This window comes from Lampetra fluviatilis, chromosome 4 (assembly GCF_964198595.1).
Source record: "Lampetra fluviatilis chromosome 4, kcLamFluv1.1, whole genome shotgun sequence".
Lineage (NCBI taxonomy): Eukaryota > Metazoa > Chordata > Hyperoartia > Petromyzontiformes > Petromyzontidae > Lampetra > Lampetra fluviatilis.
In genome coordinates this window covers 23840976-23865168 of record NC_136278.1, presented here as the reverse complement: position 1 = coordinate 23865168, position 24193 = coordinate 23840976, and the positions used below count along the sequence as shown (strand labels likewise).

At 38.4% G+C, this 24193-nt stretch overlaps 1 protein-coding gene across 3 annotated transcripts in view; it reads left to right on the top strand.

Annotated features, from left to right (window-relative positions):
* Positions 1-24193, top strand: part of CSMD3 (CUB and Sushi multiple domains 3) — a 426461-nt gene that overhangs the window by 315949 nt on the left and 86319 nt on the right. For all 3 annotated transcript variants that reach the window (XM_078855831.1, XM_078855830.1, XM_078855832.1), the window contains exons 28-38: positions 1295-1433; positions 2807-2994; positions 4465-4659; positions 10511-10627; positions 11065-11178; positions 12227-12322; positions 12752-12955; positions 15395-15519; positions 21247-21343; positions 22882-22986; positions 23578-23696. In XM_078855831.1, the coding sequence (XP_078711957.1) occupies positions 1295-1433; positions 2807-2994; positions 4465-4659; positions 10511-10627; positions 11065-11178; positions 12227-12322; positions 12752-12955; positions 15395-15519; positions 21247-21343; positions 22882-22986; positions 23578-23696 (1499 nt within the window). The remainder of the gene's footprint in view (positions 1-1294; positions 1434-2806; positions 2995-4464; positions 4660-10510; positions 10628-11064; positions 11179-12226; positions 12323-12751; positions 12956-15394; positions 15520-21246; positions 21344-22881; positions 22987-23577; positions 23697-24193) is intronic.

Below are 24193 nucleotides of genomic sequence, written 5' to 3'. Positions count from 1 at the left end.
TGCGTTTCATTGTCACGTTTCGATATTCTCCAAAACACTAACACTTGCTCTCACTTGCTTCTTTGTCATCCTGTTTTTATCGCAATCTACCTGCAGTAATTGCTCTGGATAAGACTGCTATAAATTGCCCTGTGATAAACCACTTCGTTGAGCTATCGTATGTGGCCAGGTCGTTTTTGAAAAATAACGAGATAGCTCAGTGAGCCTTACCTGGTAAAATATAAATAAAAGTAGTAAATACTGTTTTATATTCCAGCTGTGTCCCTCGTATAAGGGGTTTATTTTGTTGTTAGCAAGCTTATATTTTATTTATTTTTTCCTTATATTTATGCTGAGGCCAACATTGCTCCCTTATGTATGGAGTCTTTCAATCACAAAGTTTTTATATCATACTTCTGTAATTTATTTTCATTTGGCCCTGTAATGACCATCATCAGAAAATCTGAGCTGGTTAATACTTTTTTTCCAACATGCCAATGCTGCCTAAAGAAGAACATGTTCGGTGGGTTTATGAAAACAAAGTTGCAAATACAAAACAATGTTTTGAAATGTTATTTATATTTTCAATTTATGCCAATCTGCAATGATTGTTTCAACGTGCTACTGACATAAGGTATTTGTATTCAATGTAAATGGTTATATATTTCTGATTATAAACCCATGTCAGAATAATTGGTGAGTTATCAAAAGAAAAACCTTCATTCTTTCTTGTTAACTTGTTTACTCCCTGTAGATCACTTATATCCTCATGCATATATGTATTGTGTGTAGGGGTTTGATATGTTTATACATATACATACACACAGGTGATTTTACATCCACCAAGATAAGGATTTGAATTTATATGGCACTTAAATTCTTCGGCAACTCAAAGTGTCTGACATTTCGACTTAACCTTTCTAATGCCCTGCTATGGCCTAGCCAAGAAAACTAGCCAAGTGGCAGCTGTTCTTGCAATACAAGCTAATACACAGCACTCCGCGGACTACAGTAGAGGAGAATGAGCATGTCTCCTTATGATATAGTTTTAAAAACAAATTATGCTACTTATATTACTTAAAGAACATTAAATAGCATTACTTTAATGTTTTTGGTGTTTATAATTAAAAGTTCATAAAAAATACGGCCATGAATTACCAGTTTCTACTCTCCCGAATGCTTGCCTAAGTAAAGCAATTACATTTTCAGTTTGGAGGAACGTCGGATCAAAACGTTTCCAGAAGAGTACTTGACAGATAATGCAGTATTTATTTGTATGTCTATAGTTTGTGTGGGTTTGTTTGTGTCCCCACAGCCCCTTGCGGTGTTAACTTGACGGGCCCCTCCGGGATCATCCTCTCACCTAATTATCCACTGCCCTATCCACACGGGAAGGAGTGCAATTGGAGAGTCACTGTCACTGCTGAATACGTTATTTCACTGACGTTCATCAGGTATGACAGCTCACACTATGCCTATTGCACGCCTTAGTCCAGATTTTGTATTATGCAACCGTTGGATCAATTGAAGGTGGGGGGGGATGCTGCTGTCAGGTTTAACTGTCATCTTTGAATCACTCAATCTAAATACACATCGCCTGGTGTAATGTTGTGCGGGCCAAGTGTTTTGCATTTGATAGCTTCCAAGCATCGAAGGGGAAGATATCCAAGCAGTAAACAAATCCTGTTCAATGCAACCTTTGTGTGAAATATGTGCATAATGCTGTTTGCATGGACGAATTGCCAAATAGGAGCTCCATTTATTTTATACAAAGGTTATTATACAAAATATAAAGTGTGCATATTGTACTTTTAAATTTGAAGCTTCTCTGTTGGATTCTGCCATCTCGTAATGGTCAGCACACTGGACTTGCAAATCCAGAGGTCGTTATCGCAATCTCCTGGCGTGGCAGTTGCAACAACAGTAGAGTTTTTAGCTTTTAATCCCCTCCCTCCTGCCTCTCCCCACCCAGCAGTATAAATGGGTAGAGCACAAACAGTCGACCAACAAGTCGCTCGTGGTGGGTAAAGTGTGGGTACTCCCATCTCTGGCCAGGTGGTAAGATCTTAACTACCTCGCGTGGTATACAGGAGGTCCAGGGGTAAATCCCGACCCTGATGCCTGCATAGTTGGAGTTTGCATGCTCTCCCCGTGATCTCATGGATTGAGCTATCATTTTCGGTCAGATCACTTGCAAAAAAGAGCTCGTAAAATAAATTATGGTTTATTAGTTTATTTTAAACGAATCCTCTCCAGAGCTGCCTCTCGCGGAAGCCCTTCCACCAGCAGTAGTGAGAAAGCAATTGCAAGGCTGCACCTTTACTTCTCTGATGAAGAGTTTCTACCGTGAATGCAGTTAAATAGTTGCTTTGTTAAATGTGTTTATGACATTATAATTTACATGAGAGATCAAATATATCAATGGTCACTTCAGGATAAAACGAATAGAAACAAGTTTCCAAACTAAAAATATGTGTTTAAGATTTCCTCTAAAAGTATGTTTGCCATACAAATATATATGTATATATCCATTGACACCAATTGCAGAATGAAGTAACATTCCAGTACTTGAAAATTATAACTCACGCAAAATATATTCAAGTACATACTTTGACATACATATTACACGTCATATAATATATAAATTAGCTTCACTTTTTGTATTGAAATGCATAGGCAACATGTCTGAGAGTATGATTATTTACATACAAAAAACCGGTTCATATATCATTTACCAGTATATTTTTAAGAACATTTGAAAGAAAACAAACAATTGTGGTATGCACAATGAGACTCCTCTAATTCTCTTCTTTGCTCTCTCCTCTAGGTTCAACATGGAAACCAATTATGACTTCCTGCACATATATGATGGCCCAGGCTCTTCCAGCCCACTGATCGCCAGCCTGCAAGGCTCTAAGCTGCCCGGGCGGATTGAGAGCACTGGCAACAGCATGTTCATGGCCTTTCGCAGCGATGACTCCGTCAGCACAAACGGTTTTCATATTGAATACCGAGGTATTTGTCCGAATCTCAGCCTTGTCATGCTCCTTAAATTAACAACAGCATACTGATCTAATATTGGTACCTGCTGTGCATCTTTTATAGTAAAATATAGCTTCTACGAAATTGAGAGGTACTAAAAATTAGAAAACTGGATTCTGAAAGTGACCAATAAAGGAATAATCTTGTTGTGGGATATAGTCGGACAATGGAATACACGTCGCCACATACACAGGTTTTTAACAGAGAGCTATAATAGGAATGGATGTCAAATGTGAGTGCATAAGAGGCGAACTTGAAGTTGATCCCGACTGTAATTCGAGGTATGATGGATGAAACACAGGCGATGTGTTGTCATGTCGCGAAATGGTTTATGGCAACAAAAAATATACTGGAGTTTATTTCTAGCAAAGCTTATGTAAGTACAATGAATGTATGAACAGATAAAAAAAAACATGCCACAATTGGCTCTGCCAGCCCTCAAATGATGTTGACAGAAACTAGCAAAATTAATACAAACGTAGTGATGCCCGTTCAACACCGGACATTCGTGTCACACATTAACCTTAGAGTTTCAGCAATCTCCGGTTGTCGATTAAAAACAAATCCCTATCGCTATATTTTTTATTTGTGGTGCACATACGACTGGATAGTTGCACATAAACATATGGCCAGACGCAGTTGCAGTTCCCTCTTGCTTTAACTTGCGTTCTGCAGATGTATACAATTTCATGCTTCAAAACCTCTAATGCCACACTGATTTGAATCCAAGAAGTGCAGAGATACACTGCACTTGATTAGATTATAGTCCGACTGCACAAAGATGTTCCATAGAGGTGAAATAACTGCCAAGACTAATTGCAGTATGTTGGTTTCTATACCTGTATTCATAGCTTGTGATGTTAGTGAAGAAGGCATGGACAGGTCAGAAATTAAGCTTGTGGTACATAGTAGTTCTTTACTGTGTTTTGCTGCCAAGCTTATGCCATTTGAATATACGCATCTAGCGATCATCCATGTGTAATAATAAGAATTAGTATAGCCTTAACACGAATGATTAGAAACTAATTCAATAAAGTATATTTATAAATGTACGAAGACATGTGTAAGATAATAAACTAATACAAATGCAAATACTCTGATTACATTTTATAAAACAATAACATTTCGTGCGTTGATATGTCGTTGCAGAATGTTATAGTCTTAATATATTTGAGTAATATCCTACTATTTTTATTTAATAAGAGTGAAAAATCGATATGCACACATACATTTCGAACAAGACTCAGTTACCACATTCCCATAGCAGTTAGAAGGCTGCATACAATCAAAATATACCAGCCTACACTACTTCCCAGAGTAGTTATAGACACACATGAAAACATATGCTTCGAAAACCTTGTACAAAGGCTGTTTTGTAATACATTGATTGTTGTTGTTTTTCTTTACTTATTTATTTGATTGTTCTTTTTTTTCTTTGATCAGAGAAACCCCGGGAGTCTTGCTTTGATCCTGGGCATATACAGAATGGCTCTCGTATCGGTACGGATATGAAGCTTGGCTCTACCATTACCTACTTCTGCAATGCGGGATACATCATACAGGGCTACTCTACCCTTGTCTGCATGATGAAAGACGATGGGAAGCCCGGGTGGAATCGGCCCACCCCAGTTTGTAGTGGTAGGTTTCTCATTCATTTACCAGCGTGCATCGAGTGGGAATGTGGTTTTTTCATTAATGTGTGATTTGATTTGGCCAGCACATGTTTCTTGTTAGTCCAGATGATTTATATGAACTTACGTGAACTGAAATGACATTGCTCAAACAACCTATACACTCAAAACTGCTCAACTTTAGAGAGGACACACGATGTGTAACCACAAACACTAACTTCTCTATCTTTAATGGATTGCTATACACATACAATGCCGTATGTTGGGCTATATAGTGCTCGGTTTTCTCAAATTTCTTCATAGGCAGAGCGGCCAAATTACTTTTATCAGTATTACCTCATGTTGAAATGGAATTATTTAAAGAACGAAACAAGTTTAAAACGGTTAACATGTGAGTGAACTCTGTATGACAGTGCATATATTAAATGCCCTTCCAGTAGTGCTGCTTTATGACTTTAACCTGTCAAACCACCTGTGTCCTGTGACCAACAAAGCGATGGGAGCATCACTCATGAGCGACATAATCTTCGCTATTTTTCAGATATGCTGTATTTGCACTCTGATGTGCTTCCAATGTTTGTGAATGCTATCCGCTACATTTCACGATGAGCATATGCTCACCGTCAGAATGTGCACGATTTCTGCTGATTGCAAGTGCACATGCATGCATATGCTACCACTTATAGATTGCTTCATATATATTTATAAAAGTGCAATGTAGGCTGTAACCTTTGTTCTTCTGTACGATATTCAGGTGTGAAGGAACTTAGATGAACAATTATCCGATGAATTGCGTTGCTATTTACTGCTTCATTTTGCATCGTATCTGCCACCTGGTGGAAAGGTTTCTTACTGCACGTTGCCTAACGCGGAGCCGACCTCCATCATGTGAAATGTCAACATCTATGGATACAACATTTATGTCTATAAGCAAAGTAGAAATTATTATTTTTGTCCAAGTATTAGGCTGTTGAACGTCATTTACATGATATTTTTTGGCAATTTATCCAGTATGTGGAGCTGAACAAAGATGTATTATTAATATCCTCTTTACGAGAGAGCTAATTGTACTCATAACATGTGGACTGCTAAGTTGGAAATTCACTCCGTTGTACTCAGATTGGTCATCAATAACATGCTATGTAGGCTTGTTGCAATTTTATTTTTTATAAATCAGGAGCTTTGCCAGAAACAGTTCGGATTTTTTCGTGTACCTTGTACATAGGCATTAGATATGGCATTTTGATTCTTATAGTGATGCTACAATTGTACAGAACTGCACAATACAATCACGACAAGCAATACATGGCATAGTGTGAACAAATATTACATGAAGGGTTTGGATGATGGGGAAGAGGTACGAGGTTGAATGTATAGATAAACAAAAAATCTGGTCTTGTTTCCACATATAAATACATAAATATGCCCGTCAGCCCTATTGGGGTTTTCCAGACTAACGTTATGAAACCGAATTTTTTTCAAGCATGCAAAGGTCTAGTTTTTACCTTCTGGGTCTCATCAGTCGAGTCAGGCTTGTGACACAAGTGCTGCTGGGTAACCGCGGATGCTATTGGCAATAGCACTCAATATAAAGCATGGGACCATATTTCAGTGTATGAGAAAAAACCCCAATGAGGATCTTGGATGTGACTTGGCAACACCAAGCAAGCATATCTCTTTTTTTTTGCCTTGGCCTACTCTAATGCAAATCCGTGTCTAGGCATTAAAGTATTTCTGATTTGCCATTACAAGCCTCAAGCTGGCTGGCCCTTGCTACCCCCTTTTTAGTTGACTTCTGAACTGCCCTCAAGTAGTTCTTTTGCCCTTTGTACTTTCTGCTTTTGTGTGTTCTTAACATCACTTATCACCCGCAGGGGTGTATGCTTGCCACATCAAGATGCTGTTAAAGATTACCACCTACACAAAACCTCACAGCTATACAGGACATAACTTCCCTTCATGTGCACTTTTTTTGGTGCAGTTATGTAACCGAATGTCTTTTGTATGTGTTTGCCTTCAAACGAAGTGTTATATAATTTCTATTTTATTTTACAATTGTATATGAAATTTAAACTACGAAAGAGGAATAATGCGGGCTGATGGTTCAGCAGTAGAGTAAATCAATCGCAATCATAGGGTGAATAGTTCATATCCTTTTTGGCAGTTGACTCAGCCCATCATTCTCCTGAGGGTGTATAAAATAGGTACCACTCTGATCTCCACTATAATAATGTGGAATTTCTGTCAATGGCTCATAGCTGTAAACAGGAGTAGAGCACTACCTCCACACTTATTTGAGCAGGAAATTACTTTGACAATTTTTTACAGGAATAATTGTGGTCATAGCTACTTAACTTTCATTTGAAAAAAATGGTGCATTATATAACTAGGTCAACCGAATGCTCTGCTTGCTGTGGTTGGCTTTGTGCAGCATATTTGTAATGTCTGCACCCAGCATTTACCAATTTTGAGGGTGTTCTGTAGACTATGCAACACAGTAAAAATTGAGCTCCATAAATGGCCCTGTCAATCAAGCTTTATCATGCAAAAGCCACCCAATTGAGTTTGCAATCACTCGTGTGTGGGTGCTTGAAATTTTAATGCACGGCTTCTAAATTTGGCTGCAATCATATGACCTACACGAAGCCTAATCATTGTGAGATTTTCTATGAGCTGTATTAAAATGGAGTTTCCTCCAAACCATCAAGTCTATATTCCATCTGAATGGTCAGAGATAACAAAAATAATACCACTATTAATATACGTCACTGTTTTTATTTTTGATGGTTTATTTAAAAAATATATTTTTTTGCATTTGAATGTTATCATTATAATACGAACGCGTTCCTATGATGAACTTGTCTCATATACCCATATCCTGATAAAGATAAATAACGTTAACGATGTTAATCCCAAGTTGTCATAAAACATACATTACAACATACATATTCAGCTGAAAGTGTTGCATGCATCTAAATATATTTGAGTATAATATTTGTGAAAATATTTGCATTCGGTGTCATTTGTGTTTGCGATTTTTTCATGTTATTATTTATCAGCAATAGTTAAATGTCTTTCATCTTATAATTCAAACTTCAATATTAAATTTACAAAGCTCATTAAATAGGTAAGCCTCTCTATGACCCTGTTCATAATTTCCACTCAACTATAATCCACTGATGGAACCCCACCCCTTTAAAAATACACCACTTAAGCTTTTCAATAACACAATTTTAACTTACATTTATTATTTGCTGAATAGATTTAAGCCACGAGTGCATGCTCAATCGATTGACAATGGAAATACTGTGTCATATAATTATTTAAAATCAGGTGCAACTGGTATTGAAATTGTTCTCAACCCCACACCCTGGCCAATAAAATGTAAACAAGCAACCGCTAATGCCCTTGAAAAAACGAAACACTCTAGGGAGTTGAGTGGTTAATTTCTGAAAATGTATCGTTGAAGTAAAATGTGATCATGTCAGTATATAGATTGAACCTGAAACTCATTCTAATTAAAAACAAATCAAACAACTGCATGGTTGTTTATTCCACCTCATTCGAAAAAAAAAATCTTTGTTGAATGCAAGTGAACGAAACTGCATTTCTTTGAAAAAAATAGTTCCTTCAGAGCTTTCTTGTAAATACTATTATAACTCTGGCACTTGGAGTGGTGTTCATGCTCGAAGCTATGCAGCAGTGAAAACAAGCAATTAATATGTTAAACAGAACTCCACCACGGTGTGCTTTTTTCTTCCAAATCGAGTATTTGTGCTTCTAAAAACATCAGGAGGGCCGGTGATTGAAAAAAAAGATTACAGTAAGAGTGAATTTGTGTTATTTTCCCTCACAAACGCACTAAGTGTAAACAACATTTGTTTCAGAACTGTAGTGCATACATTACATGTTGTATCTTGACTTAAAGCTTTCGTGAGTGCAGGAATTCATGTTGTATATATATAGTATCACACTTGTTTATACAGGAAAGCCTCACCGAGTCTCGAGACGCTGTTTTCGTGAGGGTCCTGCGAAGGCAACGATTGTCCTGTGTTTCCCAATTAAGTAATTTGCGAGTATTTTTTTTTTATTTACTTGACAAATCGAGTTCATTTTATTTGCTACGCAGATGGTTCCCATTTCGCCATTTGCCCGGCTATTTTACAAGGGAGATCCGTGCTGCCCCGCAAGCACAGCAATAACCGCGAAACAAAGACAAAAGCATCAACATTGCAGAGAACGAACACAGGGTTCTTAATTTGGATCATGACTCCCGACATACAATGGCATACACTTATCAGAATTACGTCATTACGATCCTTTAACGTTCACGACAGCACCTGTTATTGTTAATTAAGTCAAAGTGTTGACCAGGGTGGCCGTTCAGAATTGAACCGCTAACCTCTGCGATAAGCGGCAAACGCGCTGAGCCCATACACCAATGTCACACCGCCATTCGCATCCACGCTTCAAATAGGGCCTGTCCTCTTCTATGACTAGTACATAATATCAGGCTTCTAATGCAACGAGTAGTCAGATTGTGGTGGCATATTTGAGCATCTAGCTCGCTCTCAAACAGTTGTGACTGCTCAATGTTTGTGCTGTTTTTAAATGGTAATCGTTACCTTCATCAAATGAGTCAAAGATTAGTTAATGGTGCATATCGTGACAGGCGAGTGTACTCACCACAATCTGTTGAATGTAATTGTTTGGTGTATAATTGTATATTAATCACAGCATTTTGAAGTTGTCTGTGGGTGGTAATGCACACTGCTTTAATTAGAACAATATAAAAAAATCATTTCTATACATATATTTTTTTATTTTTCAAATACAATATGTAAAAGTTGAGTTGAATTATTTCAGAAGATTATTTTTTACTTAAAGTGATAAATACATGCTTGTACATTTAAAACACTGCTGCCTGTGTGCATTTGTGCACGTTTTAACATTAAAAAAGTATCTGTCATTTAAGAACATTAATCATTTAATTCCCAAACGTATAATGTATGTATTCATATGATGCACACAGTCTTTACTTTGACTAATATATCATACGTTTTAATCATGTTAGTTTCATAAATTATTCCTAAAGGTTTAAGTAAGCATTTATTAATATGGTGATGGAGTGGTTCATACTCGGAGCTATGCACCCACATAACCTAAGTTCGATACCTCGCTCTGGATAATATTGCCTCCTCTCCTTCTTCACCAGCCCATATTTACGAGCATGGTGAAGTATGGTCAAACATCCCCCATGACTGACAACAGCATAGGCGGGGCAATATTTCAGGATTGAAAAATGACTGTAAATAATGGATTTTTATCATCGGCCAAGCTGTTTCCATCGCTCACAGTTCTGCTATGCAGCAAAAGACACAGATTCCTTGTATAGCCTTAACAGACTGTTGGAGCAAGTGCTGTTAGCGAGCACCTATGAAGGTTGGCGCAGCACACGAAGGGGTGGGTGGCCAGCACCACGCCCAGCCACCATTGTCTCCCCAGCAGTGATGCTTACACACCGCACCAAATACTTATTTCAAGCTGAGTCGACCGAGGGGAGGAATTCGTCACCGATGTTGGCCGTGAGTGGGTATTGAACTCGGGTCGCGGGGTTCGTAGCACAGCACGCTAACTGCTACACACAACTGCTCCCCATTGCTATGTAGCAATCCACCTCGCACCTATGTACAAGCGTATGTCATCACTCCATCTCCTTGGCAGATGTAATCTATTCATTGTATTGCAAATATTATCGGGTTCCCAGATGCTGGGTTTCTGACATAGCCTTTGTTATGTGGCTCATAGTGCACCGATTTGTCTTATTGACACCAAATGTGGCTTTGTCTTTTCTACAGCTCCTTGTGGAGGGAAGTCATCTGGCTCCGATGGAGTTGTGCTGTCCCCGAGCTATCCAAGCAACTACACTGGTGGCCAGAACTGTCTCTATTCCATTTCCGTGCACGACAATTTTGGTAGGGAAATTGTGATGTGTGTCACGGATTAATTTAGATTCATACGAGGCTGGTGAATCAAAGCTATTGGCATGGTCACCGTATAAATGTGTTCTGTGGGGAAACTAAAAAAGGGGTTAGTATTACAATTGATTGGCCATTTATATATATATATTTAATCGAGTTTTCATCCAGCTTAAGTTAATTGTATATATATTTTTCAGTCAAGTGTAATGTCTCTGAATATGTGCTTGATTGAAAATGCAATAACTTCCAGTGCACATAAGGATTCACATTTCTGTAGGTTTATAAGGACATCTCTGCTTGTATTGGAATAAAATACTTGGCAAGTGTTCAGATTAGATATGGCTTTTTACACTCACACCAATTACAGTTACATTTATTTTCTAAGGTGAAGGAGTTAGATCACTGTTAACCTTGTGCCGTTTCACCTGCAGTGGTGTTTGGGCAGTTTGTGTATTTTCAAACATCTCTCAATGACTTTGTGGAGGTGTATGATGGACCATCTCAGCAGTCTCAGCTTCTGAGCTCTTTGACTGGCTTCCACACAGGTAAGACCAGTTTTTTTTTTATATCATACGAAAGTCGATTATGAAGCTTGCATATGATACATTTCTGCTTTAATGATGTTCAATTCGTAAATCATAAAAACGTATTCTTGCTTTGAAGTCTAAGCATTATATTTTGCCTTTGTTGGCTGAATATATGATTCTGTCATTGAAGAAAGGTGACAAGCAAACTACTTCTTAAAGGATAAAAGTGTGGGCGCAACGACATATTTCAACATATTTTCCTGGCATGAAACAATCTACTTTAAACTTTTAAAGAGTGGGAGTGAGCCTTAGATTGGCAGGACAACTACAGACCGCAAATACATTTGTTCTTTGGTTAATTCTTTCCAAATGTAATTGAATATATGTGCAAAACATAATGTAGGAGTGGTGGCAGAGTGGTTATTTCACTACACTATGAACCAAGAATCTGGAGAAAATCCACGTGACCATGGGGAGAACATGCAAACTCCAATTATACAGTTGTCAAGGTCGGAATAGAACCCAGGACCTCCTGTATACCAGGTGAGGTAGTTCACATCTCGCCACCGTGGCGCCCAATCAATTGTAGGATGAAGCCCCCCCCCCCCCCAAGCTATGTTAGTCATGTGGATTATTTGACCTTATTTCACCATGCTGATCAATGTGGGTTAATGAGGAGGGGGCCCAGCACCAATGTTAGCTGGAGCTAGGAATCAAACTCAGGACACCAGATGTATAGACCACTGCACCACCACTCTGCCCCTATTTAAAGTAGCATATTGTATTGTGATCCGTTAACTGTTTCTCAGCATTAGTATACCTTAATGTAACAAGAGGCTAGCCAATTTATAGTATCTTATGATTATATATAGGTTGTACAATTATTTTGTACTGTCACATACCAGGATTGTTGCATTATAGCAAGAGAAAACTGGAGCAATGGCACCCACTTGATGTGGTGTTTTCAGCCAGCATTAGATAGGTACTGGCTAGTGATGATGATGCACTAAAATATAAATGCATTATTCAAAGTAATAGGGCAGTAATCGAATGTTTGTATTTACAGGAGAGGCATTGCCTTTAAGTACATCACATCAAATTACAATAAAATTTTCACCAAACAAGAACACAACAGCCAAAGGATTCCACTTTATTTACCAAGGTACTGCCAATTTTGTCGTAAATATGTTTCAAAAGTACCAGACTTATTGTCAATTAACTACAACACAGTGTGAATGAATGTTAATTAATGCTTAGGTAAACGTGACGTTTTAATAGTGGTCGATTTTATTTGGAGAGAATGCTTTCTGTTCCATGTTCTTTTTCTTAGCAACGGTGGTCTTTGCTTATTTATTCAATTAGGTATAACAGGATGATGATGTTAATAATTCTAGATTTAGCACACAGCACTACTATATAACACGATATTCCGTTAATGCCTATGCCGTTTTAAATACAATTATAGACGCTGTACTATTATTATTTAGATTTTAGTTCATGCAAATAGTGTTTTATTTTCCCTGCAAAATAGACAGCCAAGTGTGAACGATTGTATAGTCACATACATATTCAACATAAGCTTATTTTGCAGCTGTCCCGAGAACGAGTTCAACGCAGTGCAGCTCTGTCCCTGAGCCCAGGTTTGGACGGAGAGTCGGAAGCGACTTCTCGGCTAACTCTGTCGTGAAGTTTGAATGCAGTCCCGGGTATGCCCTTAATGGGGTGAGCGCTGTGAAGTGCACCGTGGTACCCAATTCCCTAGCGCAGTGGAACCATTCATTCCCCACCTGTATAGGTGAGCAAGTTTCACATGCAACACCATGCTTCTATTTGCAATAAACAGGTTTTATACAAACACGACTCTGTCACTCACATTAAGTACAGTACGTACATATATTTGTGGTAGCTGCATGAACAAGATTATGCTTTTATCGCATTCCCAAAATGGTATAAGTTGACAATGCATTGGTATTGACATATTGTGTCTGTATGTATACATTAACCTTTGGCATTTGTCCTATGACCTGCCATAACGCCTTTACAGCTGCACATGGCTTTAAATTGCACCTAACCTCGGGACACAAGTGTCCATATGACATCATCGGCACATAGTGATACTTGGCCATTGATGTCTATGTGTATACATGCAAATGCATATGTATATATTGCAAAGTGCCTGCATCCATGTGTTCATCGGATTTAAAAATGTACATTGGCTCTTGTCCATAATACCAAAATTGTAGAACTCAAGACAAAACCCATAATTTTTTCCATTTAACCATTTTGCATGCAATCAATCTAAATACATTTTACTTGCTGTCTATCTACTCATTAAATTGTGGGTTATTCAGCAGCTCTTGCAGTAACATATGCAAGATAAGTTACCACCTCATGTCCTTGAATGCAGTTTTCTTTTACATCAGCTGTCCACTGAATATCAGGTTCTAGACATCAATTGAAATTTCATAAATATTATATTTTAAAATAAATAAATATATATACACTCTTCATTAGTATGCCATATCAATCCACTGAGATAGACAAACGATGGCTATCTAAAAATTAATCCCAAATATATTTTCTTTAATATGCTAAAAACAAAAGCTAAATGCCAATACCGTTTATTACGCATATTTATATTTCCAGCACAAATATGTTTCGACATTTGCATGGATTAAAACATGCTCTCGAGGTGTTACTCGGGCTTCGTCTGTCCGCCTATCCACCTGATGTTTCTGGATCACTGAGCGAGTGCTGTGAGTGAACATTTGATTGAGGTCACTTGCGCACAGTTGGGGTGGATTACTGGGACGCCTGGCTGGCTTTATCCACTCGTGCCACTGAATTTGAGGACCAGCCGTCTCGCAGAAGGAGACCTTTTCCTTGTGTCGAGGCCAAGTAGAAGCCGATTTGGTGCCAATTTGGTCGTGATTTTAATTGTTTTAATGTCGGTCTGGGATTTAAAAGTAAAAAGTATGACTGTTGTACAGAATGCTAACAGCTCGATGTACGTTGGTCTAAACTGTGATATTCTCGCTTACTATCAAACTAGGGGGCTGCAAGGAAGCATTTGTTGAGACTTTAATGTCCTCTAAGTATGAAAATTGTTAGCGTGCGGAAACCTTCATTTTTCAGGTATACGTCTTCAATAATAATCAGACTACGTAAGTTAGTATTGTCATCATTGTTTTTTTCTCGGCATTGATTTTCTAATGATCAGCAGTAACACTGTGGGAAACTGCATTCCTCCATGCCAGAGAGGAGATGGGTGGGGTGGGAGTGAAAAAGTCATGCAACGGTGTGGAAAGAGAGGGAGCAAAAGAGAACGAGGACAGCGGGGGAACGTGAGAAGTACAGTCCAGTAGTGGGAGAGAGGATTAGGGAGAGGCAGGAGCTATGGAGATGGAAAAGGGAGAGGTGGGAATGCAGAGAGTGAGGGTGAACGATGAAACAGGGAGAGAGACGGTGAGGGACATGGAGGGTGGAACTGGGACAGATGGATAAAAAAACGATAGGAACAAAGACAAAGCACGAAATCAAAATGAATTGCGATATACAGCACAGAGAAGGCAAGAGAACATTGGAGAGAGACAGGACTGCTTATACGAATACAAGTTTTGCTGGCTGGTTGGGAGAGAGGGACGGATGGTCACATCCAGATGACGGGCGAGTCGTTAGTATTTGTACATAACAAAAATCTACGAAGATTTGTTCGTGGATAAAATCCAATATGACCACGATTTAATCTTGATTTGAAGCTTTCGTGACTGCAGGAATCCATACTCTTTGGTTTTTTACCGAAAGAAGCAAAGAGTATGACCACTATTTGTTATGAACTAATCATTGCGGTTACAAGGTCAGTCAATAGTGCTTCCTCTTAGGGTCATGAAGTGAAAAAGTAAGCAATTTTACCATCGCATTAGACGTTTTAACAAGCCTTAATTAGGTGTTGCCAGGAAATTTTATTTAAAATCTAATTGCTTTGCTTGTGAAATGCAGTAAAGGGTGAATCATCTGAATGAATTGCCTCCTGTATGCCATTGAAATGCATGCTAAACAGCACTACAGCTTTTGTCTGCTGTTACTGTGTCCACTTGTAGATTGTGATTAATAATGCAATCATAGGTTGACTAAGAGCTGCCACTTTGCTGTAATTAGAAGTTTCCGAGCATTGTCCGGGATGGATGAGTGTAAGTGGTGATCGTTATTGTGTCCGTGCTCCTGGCTCCTCTAGTGCCCTGTGGGGGTAACTTGACAGAGCGCAGTGGGACCATTTTGTCGCCTGGTTACCCGGAGCCTTACGACAACAACCTGAACTGCGTGTGGCGGATCCTGGTACCGGAGGGAGCAGGAATTCAGGTGTGTCCTGTGTCACACATCGTGATGTCTGTCGTTTTCTTTCTTTGTGAAAATAACAGAAAGGGAATATACATCATACGACTATGTCCCGACTAAAGCACATTGAGCCAGCAGGGAACGTATTCTTTTCTTTTACTTTTTAAATGCAGGGTAAGAGATGATGTCAAAATATGATATGAGATGTATCGTGAAATTTTGATTCAATTAAACACTTTATATTTGAATAAATATTAGCATAATATTGTGTCACATTACAAATATATTATCCTGATTATAATATGCACTTTGTGCCCTTTATGTTAAAGCAAACAAGTTTAGCGTGTCTTAAAATCCGGTAGATGTGTCTGTGTGACCAGATTCGTATAACTTTATTGACAGCGGGCACCAGTTTGAGGGCGCAACTTACTTTCCAGAGCATCTTCTAAGGGGCCATCCATTTAGTACGTACGCAAAAATCTGTCAAAACTTGACCCCTCCCCCCCTCCCTGTACGCACGCTTACTTTTTACCTCCCCCCCCCCGAATCCTATAGAACGGCCGATATTTAATCCACGCAGAAACTATCAAGGGTTAATATTATTAACGTGTTTAAGCAAACAGATAGTACTGTGTAACAAAATAAATGTCCCTGGGTAGTAAGTGTTATTTCCTAATTGCTTATGTCTCAAAAGTACAGAAAATGGCTATTATTCCCCACAAACGTTACTTTTGTGACCAGGACAGTGATATTTAGAAATGTATCTATTTTCAATGAGAAAACGTGTGCATTTGTGTCATTCCTTCACGTAAAGTCCTGGCCACAAAAGCAACGTTTGTGGGAAATAATAGCCATTTTCTATACCTTTTAGGCATAAGCAATAAAAAAAATAACACTTACTACCCAGGGACAAAAATCGTATTACATAGTGTAATCCACCGCCGGACTATCTAACTCATTTGAAGGCCAATGTAGACAAATTATTATCGAGGCTTCACCCCCCCTCCCCCCCGTTTCCTATGCGTACGTACATTGTCAGTAGACCCCCCATACACAAGCGTACGCATTTGGGTTAACACCCCCTCCTCCGCTCCATGCGTATGTACTAAATGGATGGCCCCTAACCACACATACTTGTGGGGAAGAGTTTTACGTTTTAGAGAAATGGTAAAGCTTTTATTGGTCGTGCAATATCTTGATAACCCAGAGAGGATCCCATTGCTAACTTTGCTTACCAGAATTAATTTGTCTCAAGCATTAAGGAAATTCAGAAAATTACGTAGGAAAATGCATTAGAATTATATATCTGTCCTTACCAGAATATAACGTGCCATTTCCAATAGTCCTTGTTTTTGCTAAATTGAGTCCATAATATACGATGCTTTTCACAAGAGCTCTTGTTCCACGATATTATAAATTACGGCAAACATATTTATTCATTGAGCTAAAAAAACTCAAAGTGGTGTGTAAATGAATGGAACACAATTCGTTTCCAACAGGCAGTTGAATTACTTGTGCTCTTAAAAAACATTATCTAAATTAACTGATGCCCATGGGACACCTATAAACATTTTATGGTATGAACTCTAATTATGTTTCTTTTGGTATCAGCCCGATTTGAAATTAAAGGCAGCGACTGTTATTAGAGTGCAGCCTTTTAAAATGACTAAAATAAATGCGGTACGGGCACGGCCAAGAAGTATGCTGCATTGTATTAAACTGTGCATTGTTGAGTGGTGCAGAATAATATATGACGGGACCTCCTTTGCCAGTACCAAAATATGAGAATAGGTTTTCCCCTTTTTTTCTGGCAACAAAATAGGTGTTAAGATGTTAAAACACCAAACTGAAACCTTTTTACAAGGAACCACGTTTGCAGTAACCACAATGGTCAGAATGCAAACAAAAAACATACTTGATAATATATGCATTAAATTTCGATTTAAAGCTTTCGTGACTGCAGGGATTCATCTTCTTGGTTCTTTCGGTAAAGTCACGTAGAAGGGAAATAATAAAATAATATAAAATTAAACATAATAAAATAATTCTCACGACGTTTCGGCCACAACGCAAGCAGGTGAAGAACAGGTCTGTTGGGAAGACAGCGTCTGAATGAAACACCCCAGGCTTGGAGCATATATTTAAGTTGGGTTGGAGGGGGAAGAGCGCCTTGACAAAATAATTTGCATATCAAGAGGAATTTAGCATATTTATGGGAAATGCAGATATGGGATTAGTACTACTTGTGAAATGCGTAGGAGGTGGGCGGGGGGTTTCAAAGTCATATTATGCCCGTGAATTATGTAGGATTAGCAGCATCAATGGGAGGGGATAGGGGTAACATTAATAAAGGGAAGGAATGTTAATAGTATATAGCTGCAGTAACTAAACCACCACGTAAAAAACGAAAGTATAAACTACATAGTATCATCAGTATACTAAATCTACTCTCCAATAAGCTGAGCTACTAACAGTAAGTAATACATTACAATTCTATGTCGCAAAAATATAATATGCTTCTAGCTAAACTTTTTTCTCTTACATCACACGGGTCTGCCCCGTACTATATACTGCCATAGACAAACCCAACATTAAATTATATACTGTATTACTATACACCACCCTATACCTTCGACTATACATTGTAATATTACACTATGTATTATTATGGGTAGAATATACCAGCAATCAGTGAGTTATCCCTGACAAAACGATTAGCTGTATGTATTGGGCTTAGAATGGTGCCTGTATAAATTGTTGTTCATGGAACTATTTTCAATATTTATGAGGCAAATAGTAAATTGTCTTAGATATTTTTTTGTATCTTCATGAGGTTGAAATGTTGTTAAATAATTGTATGGTACAAAACTGACACAATCTGTGATGTAAAGACAATTACATTAGCGAAATTGGTCAAGCTATTGTCGGGTTTTATTGATATATTAAAAATCAAATATGGTCTTGTATTCCCACTCTTTCAAGGAAGGTATCACTAAGGTGTCAGTGATACAGTTTTGGTGACTAATATGTAAATATAGTCTCAAAGGAGTTTTATGATACCGAATTATAACAAATGGTGTTCTATAAGCCACAACACATTTTACAACTATTTTACCTGCACAGTGAAAAACATCTTCACTGCATAATATGTTAATGAACACTATATAAAATTGGATAATCCAGTTTTCATGGATGGATCGAATCCTACGACCAGCAGTCACGATGTGGGTCAATTAATATCCAAATAAGGAGTCTGCTGCAGGAGGATGTGAAAAAACTCCAGGACAAACATGTAAATTATAGGAAATTGTGTTCCATTGTCAAGGAAAATGACGCAGTACTTGAATATCGTTATAAGGGGCGTCCATAAATAATGTCACGCGATTTTGGACGATTTTTGACCCCCTCCCTCCCTCGTCACACGGCGTCACAAAAAGTCAGACCCCCCTCAAATATGACGTCACAAAACTCTCCCCCCCCCCCCCCAAATAAATAAGTTATAACATGCTTCAAATCGCTTTAAACTATTGTCATTGTAGTGCGTATTTAATGTGGCGCTGCACTCTATTGTAGGAGAAAACATTTATTAAAAAGTCTATTTAATTAAGTATAACGTGTTGTCTATATTTATTTAAAGTTGCGCATTTTGATGTGACGTCACATTTCTCCCCCCCCCTCGTCACACATCGTCACAAATGTCTGACCCCCCCCCCCCCCGAGGTGCATGACGTCATTTATGGACGGCCCCTATGTAATATGCAAACATCCAGCATATATACATTTGCACGCCTCTGACTTGTGTTCGCGACCCGCTGGAGGAATTGTGTGCTATAATGAGACTTGTGATCATTCATGTTTGTTCCTTCTTGCAAAGTCGGCAGGGGTACAAATCTCCACTACTTAACAAATGATTGATATACAATTAATTTGCGATGCTTTGTGAGGAGTGGTGGTGCAGTGATTAGCACACCACGCTATTAACCCCGCTACCTGAGTTTGATTCCGATTCATGGCTAACATCAGTGGTGAGTGATATCAGAACTGTTCCTGAGCCAACTTCCCTTCATCCACCTGTGCTTAGGAGCAGGTGAAGTATGGTAAAATAACCTCCACAACCAAACTACTTATTATTATTTAAATGTATAAAACGCCCTTAAACTAACATTGGGGACATCCCCTGTAATGTGGGGAAGCCTTCACCGAGAAGTGGATTAACAAAGGGCTGTAAATTACAACTCCGATTAGCATGGTTGGTGACGTACAGTGCAAAAGAAGTTCAACATACAAACATATTACTGCACTATCATGGAAATAAAACCCTCTCAGAAACTGGATTGACAACATATCATGAACACCAACCAAAGCATATCCTACCACTATTTTTAACACTGCCTGATAATTATAACACACTAGCTTATATACCCAGCATTACCCGGGTAAATTTTATTTTCAAAACTACTCTTAAAAATCTAACAGCAGTGTGTACTGACTGTGGTGATACTTGCTATGATTACAGCAGTGCATACTGTGGTGGTACCTGCTATAATTACAGCAGTGCATACCGACTGTGGTGGTACCCGCTATCACTACAGTAGTACATGCTAACTCTATAGCAGTATTTAGCAACTCTATAGCACAAAGTACTCACCTGACAGAGTGGCGTGGTGAGGCCTAGTCCCGTGCAGAGCCTCCGGCCTCGCCTAGATTGTCTAGCCGGCCGAGATGGCACCTTGGCAGGCTGGGGTTGGGCTGCTACCCCTGACCCCCCCCCCCACCCCAGCCACGATCTCCCTGGCCGCTCTGCAGTAATATCTACGGCCTAGAGTGGTTGCATCTAGCGACTGTATAGTAGTAATAACTGCACGCATCGGGGTGGGGGAGACATCACACAGTGAAGAATTAACATCAGCATTTAGTGTATTTTTATAGCATTTTTAAACGCGAAAGAAAATATCCCCCTTACTCCCACCGAAGGCGTGCGACTTGGCATGGGCCGTCCCCCCCACCAAAGGCACGTGAGTTGGTATGGTCGTGCACTCGTCATTAATAAATAAATGATAAGCGCACAAAAATCGCACTAAATCGCTAATTAAACAAATTTTAAGTTGACGGATGTGAAAAAGGAATAGCGCTTGCTCACCGCAGGGCTTACGGCTTGGTACCTGGCTATTTTTTTTTCACGGAAACCCCACCGTTGGAGAGGCAAATTGTTCGCAAGCGCGCGAACAGCCACAAACCCACAAACAAACCCACAAACAGACAATGTTTAAAAAAAATTCTAGAAGAAGATGATAGATGATGTATGCTCTTGTAAATTAATGTTAAAGTAAAAGTTGTGTTCCAGAACAGAAAAAAGGTATACTGTATCGACCTTATATAACAATGATTGTTATGGTTTTTTTGTAAGTGTTGTACCAAAAACAAGGTTTTCATGTCCAGGCAACTTCTCAGTGTATGTTCTTTTCTTAGCGTACGAGCTAAGTAAAGAGTTATACAGAATCAATGGTGTAACGGATTACGGGAGCCTGACAGTCACGTACACTCACCATTTGTCGGCAGGAGTGAAAATCGATGTCGACAAACGCATCACTTGTAATCAATTCTAATTATTGCCGAGCGTAATTTATAAATTGAAAGTGGGTTAGTTAACTGGGAATTGATTTGTGGGCTAATTTGCTGCCATCTTAGTGAACTGAATAACTGTCACGGCCACGAGATAGCGTCCGTTGCTGACGGTATGTGTCTCTGCAGATCCAGGTCGTAAGTTTTGCCACAGAACACAATTGGGACTCCTTGGAGGTTTACGATGGAGCCAATGCTGACTCTCCCAGGCTTGGAAGCTTTTCAGGTGACACTAGACCTGCATGTCAAATACGGTGTGCATATATAGCCTCGCATTTTTTTTTACAAATTCAATGGACTTTAAACGTAAGCCAATATTTGTAATATTTCCTATGTTATTGAAATGTTTTACCATTGTGTTATTGCAGTTACTGTTATCTTATGGCATCACACCAATATATATTAACTGTTTTTGTTTCAAGTAATGTTACGGATCAAGCTGTGAAATTAATATTCAATTTGGTTTTTTTTGTAATAACTTTTTTTCCAAATGTGGAATAATATGTCTTCAGAACTCCAGTCATATGGCGAAAATACTTCTCTTCACTAAGCTATTACTTTATACTGAGATAAAGCACACCATTTGCTTTATGTTTGGCATGTTCTTTTTTTTGCAACTTCTGCTATTTGAATGCTACAGTTGCTATTAATGGTAGTGTTTAAAATAATTTGATTCGAAGCTGTCCCTTCTGCCTAGACATCGAAATGCTTTTGAAGCAATGCCTCTAGTAGTCTATTGCGATTTGGAATTCAATGTGTGCATAATTCCAACAATATCATTCCTTAAGCGAACCGTTGAAATTATATAATAAGGGATAGGCAACTGCCAAGTAGCAAGATCGGGTCAATTTAGTGCAATAGTGCATGTGTATGAATGGCAGTCACATCTTTGTGCAGTGTAGCTTTTAGAACAATTGACTGTTTCTTGCATAGTGCATATAAGATGATATGCACTGGAAGATGTATGAATCCACCAATGGCAAGTAGTGTTAGGTTTGAAAAAGCAAATGTATATGGAAGTGACTAGATTGCTCAGTGTGAAGTCCATGCCACAGGACTGGGCCAAAATCCTTAGTTTAAATCTGGGCAAAATCGTGAAGTTGGAGTGTCTTGAGTTGATGTGATGACCTCATGACTCTCCAATGACAACCACAACTACAAACTTCATATTATTTTTTTTAAAATTATTATTATTTTAATGTTTTTGTAGCTTTCAGAACAAAATGTGTATTTAGATTGTACTGCTATGTGATGAACCTCATTATAGCAGAGCATGTGAGAACATGCAGTGCTTATAGTGTGGATAAAAGGCAACTAACTGAATGAAAATCAACAGTAGTTCTGTGATATTACCTTCAAAAGGGTGATCTCGAACAGGAGGACATACACTCCCTTTTTTGCAATGGTTTCAATCGCAATATAATTTTGAAAAGGACATAAAAAAAACTGTCCACAATTTGGAAAATATGACCCGAGCATGATTAGAAATATAAGTAAAAATAATTCTCTACTTTTTCCTTTCGGGATTTAGATCTTGTCTCTGTAAAAACCGTATAAGTCGATAAGGGCTATATTTCTTTGTCAATTTACTTTTTTTAAAGTCTAAAATAATTCTGGATGGAATAAGGATGACAACTGTAAAATGTGTAGATTACATATGAATTCATGTCTAAAGTATTGCAATTTAATTAAAATACATTGATGCCTGTAAATTATCCATTGTTAAAGGAATACAAATGTATGTTATTGTTTGATATTTTGTAGGAACGACACTCCCTTCATTGATCAACAGCACGTCCAACCAACTGTACCTCCATTTTCAAAGCGACCTCAGCGTTGGAGCAGCTGGATTCCACCTAATTTACACAGGTATGTTGTTTTGTTCAATGGGAAAAAAAAGTTGTTGTTTATCTGAATAAAAATTTTTTTTGAAAATAACTGTGCAAAAATTACATTTTACATGGTTGATGAGCAGCCTTTCTGAGCTGACTCATAACGGTTCTTTTTTCCAAAAGTGCATTTGCGCCATATGTACAAAATACATTTAATGTGATGTGGAATGTGTGGAAAATGTGATGAATTTAACTGATTGTATTAGACTAATGCATTTGGATACTGAAACATCTTATGGAGTATAGCTTAGTAATGATATAATTTTCATTATATTAAAGCTCATGTGCTTCCATATTAAATATATATATGTTTGTATTAATTACTATGATGTATTATGCTATTCTTGTCAAAGAAGTTCCATGTTCGTGACATTCAGTTACAATTCTGCTTGTCAACATCACAGTTAAATTCTGGTCAACTCCACATGCAATGATCAGGAAAGTCATGCAGCATGAATTCATATATTTCTCTTATACATAGCAATTATTCAAAGTGGAACATGGGCTGCAGAGCATTCAGTTCAATGTAATTGGTGCTCAGATATGTTCTCTGAATTTCTTATCGCAGCAATTGGTTTGTCATCATGTCCGGAACCCGTCGTACCAAGTAACAGCATAAAAATAGGGGACCGATACCTGGTGAACGACGTTGTTTCCTTCCAGTGTGAGCCTGGCTATACACTCGAGGTAAAAACGGCCGAATGCAAAACATTACATGTTGAATACACATTAAGATACACAAACATGAATGTAAATATACGTAACATTTACAAGGATTGTCGCCATTGTCTAATTATATTATGAAAGCGCTCGGACTGCCAATACAGAGGTTGTCATTTCAATCCTCCGGCTTAGCGGTTGAAACAACGGGCAAGTTTCTTGAATCCCTCCACCTCTATCCACCCAAAAGTATAATGGGTACAACAACAATTTGTTGATCGGAGGTCGCATGGAAGAGAAGCTGAGAAATATGCAATGTAGTATGCACCATTGCTTGGAATCACACTGAGAGACGAAACGAGGAACATGTAGATGAGAGGGCATTTGCAAGTTAGAGACATCATATTGGCTCTTGTGAAAAAATAGGCCTGAGCAGGACAATGTCCTTGAAGGGATTATGGAGATGGTATACGACAAACAATAGAGTAGTTGTCAGAGGAAGGAACACAACAAAGTGGAACTCT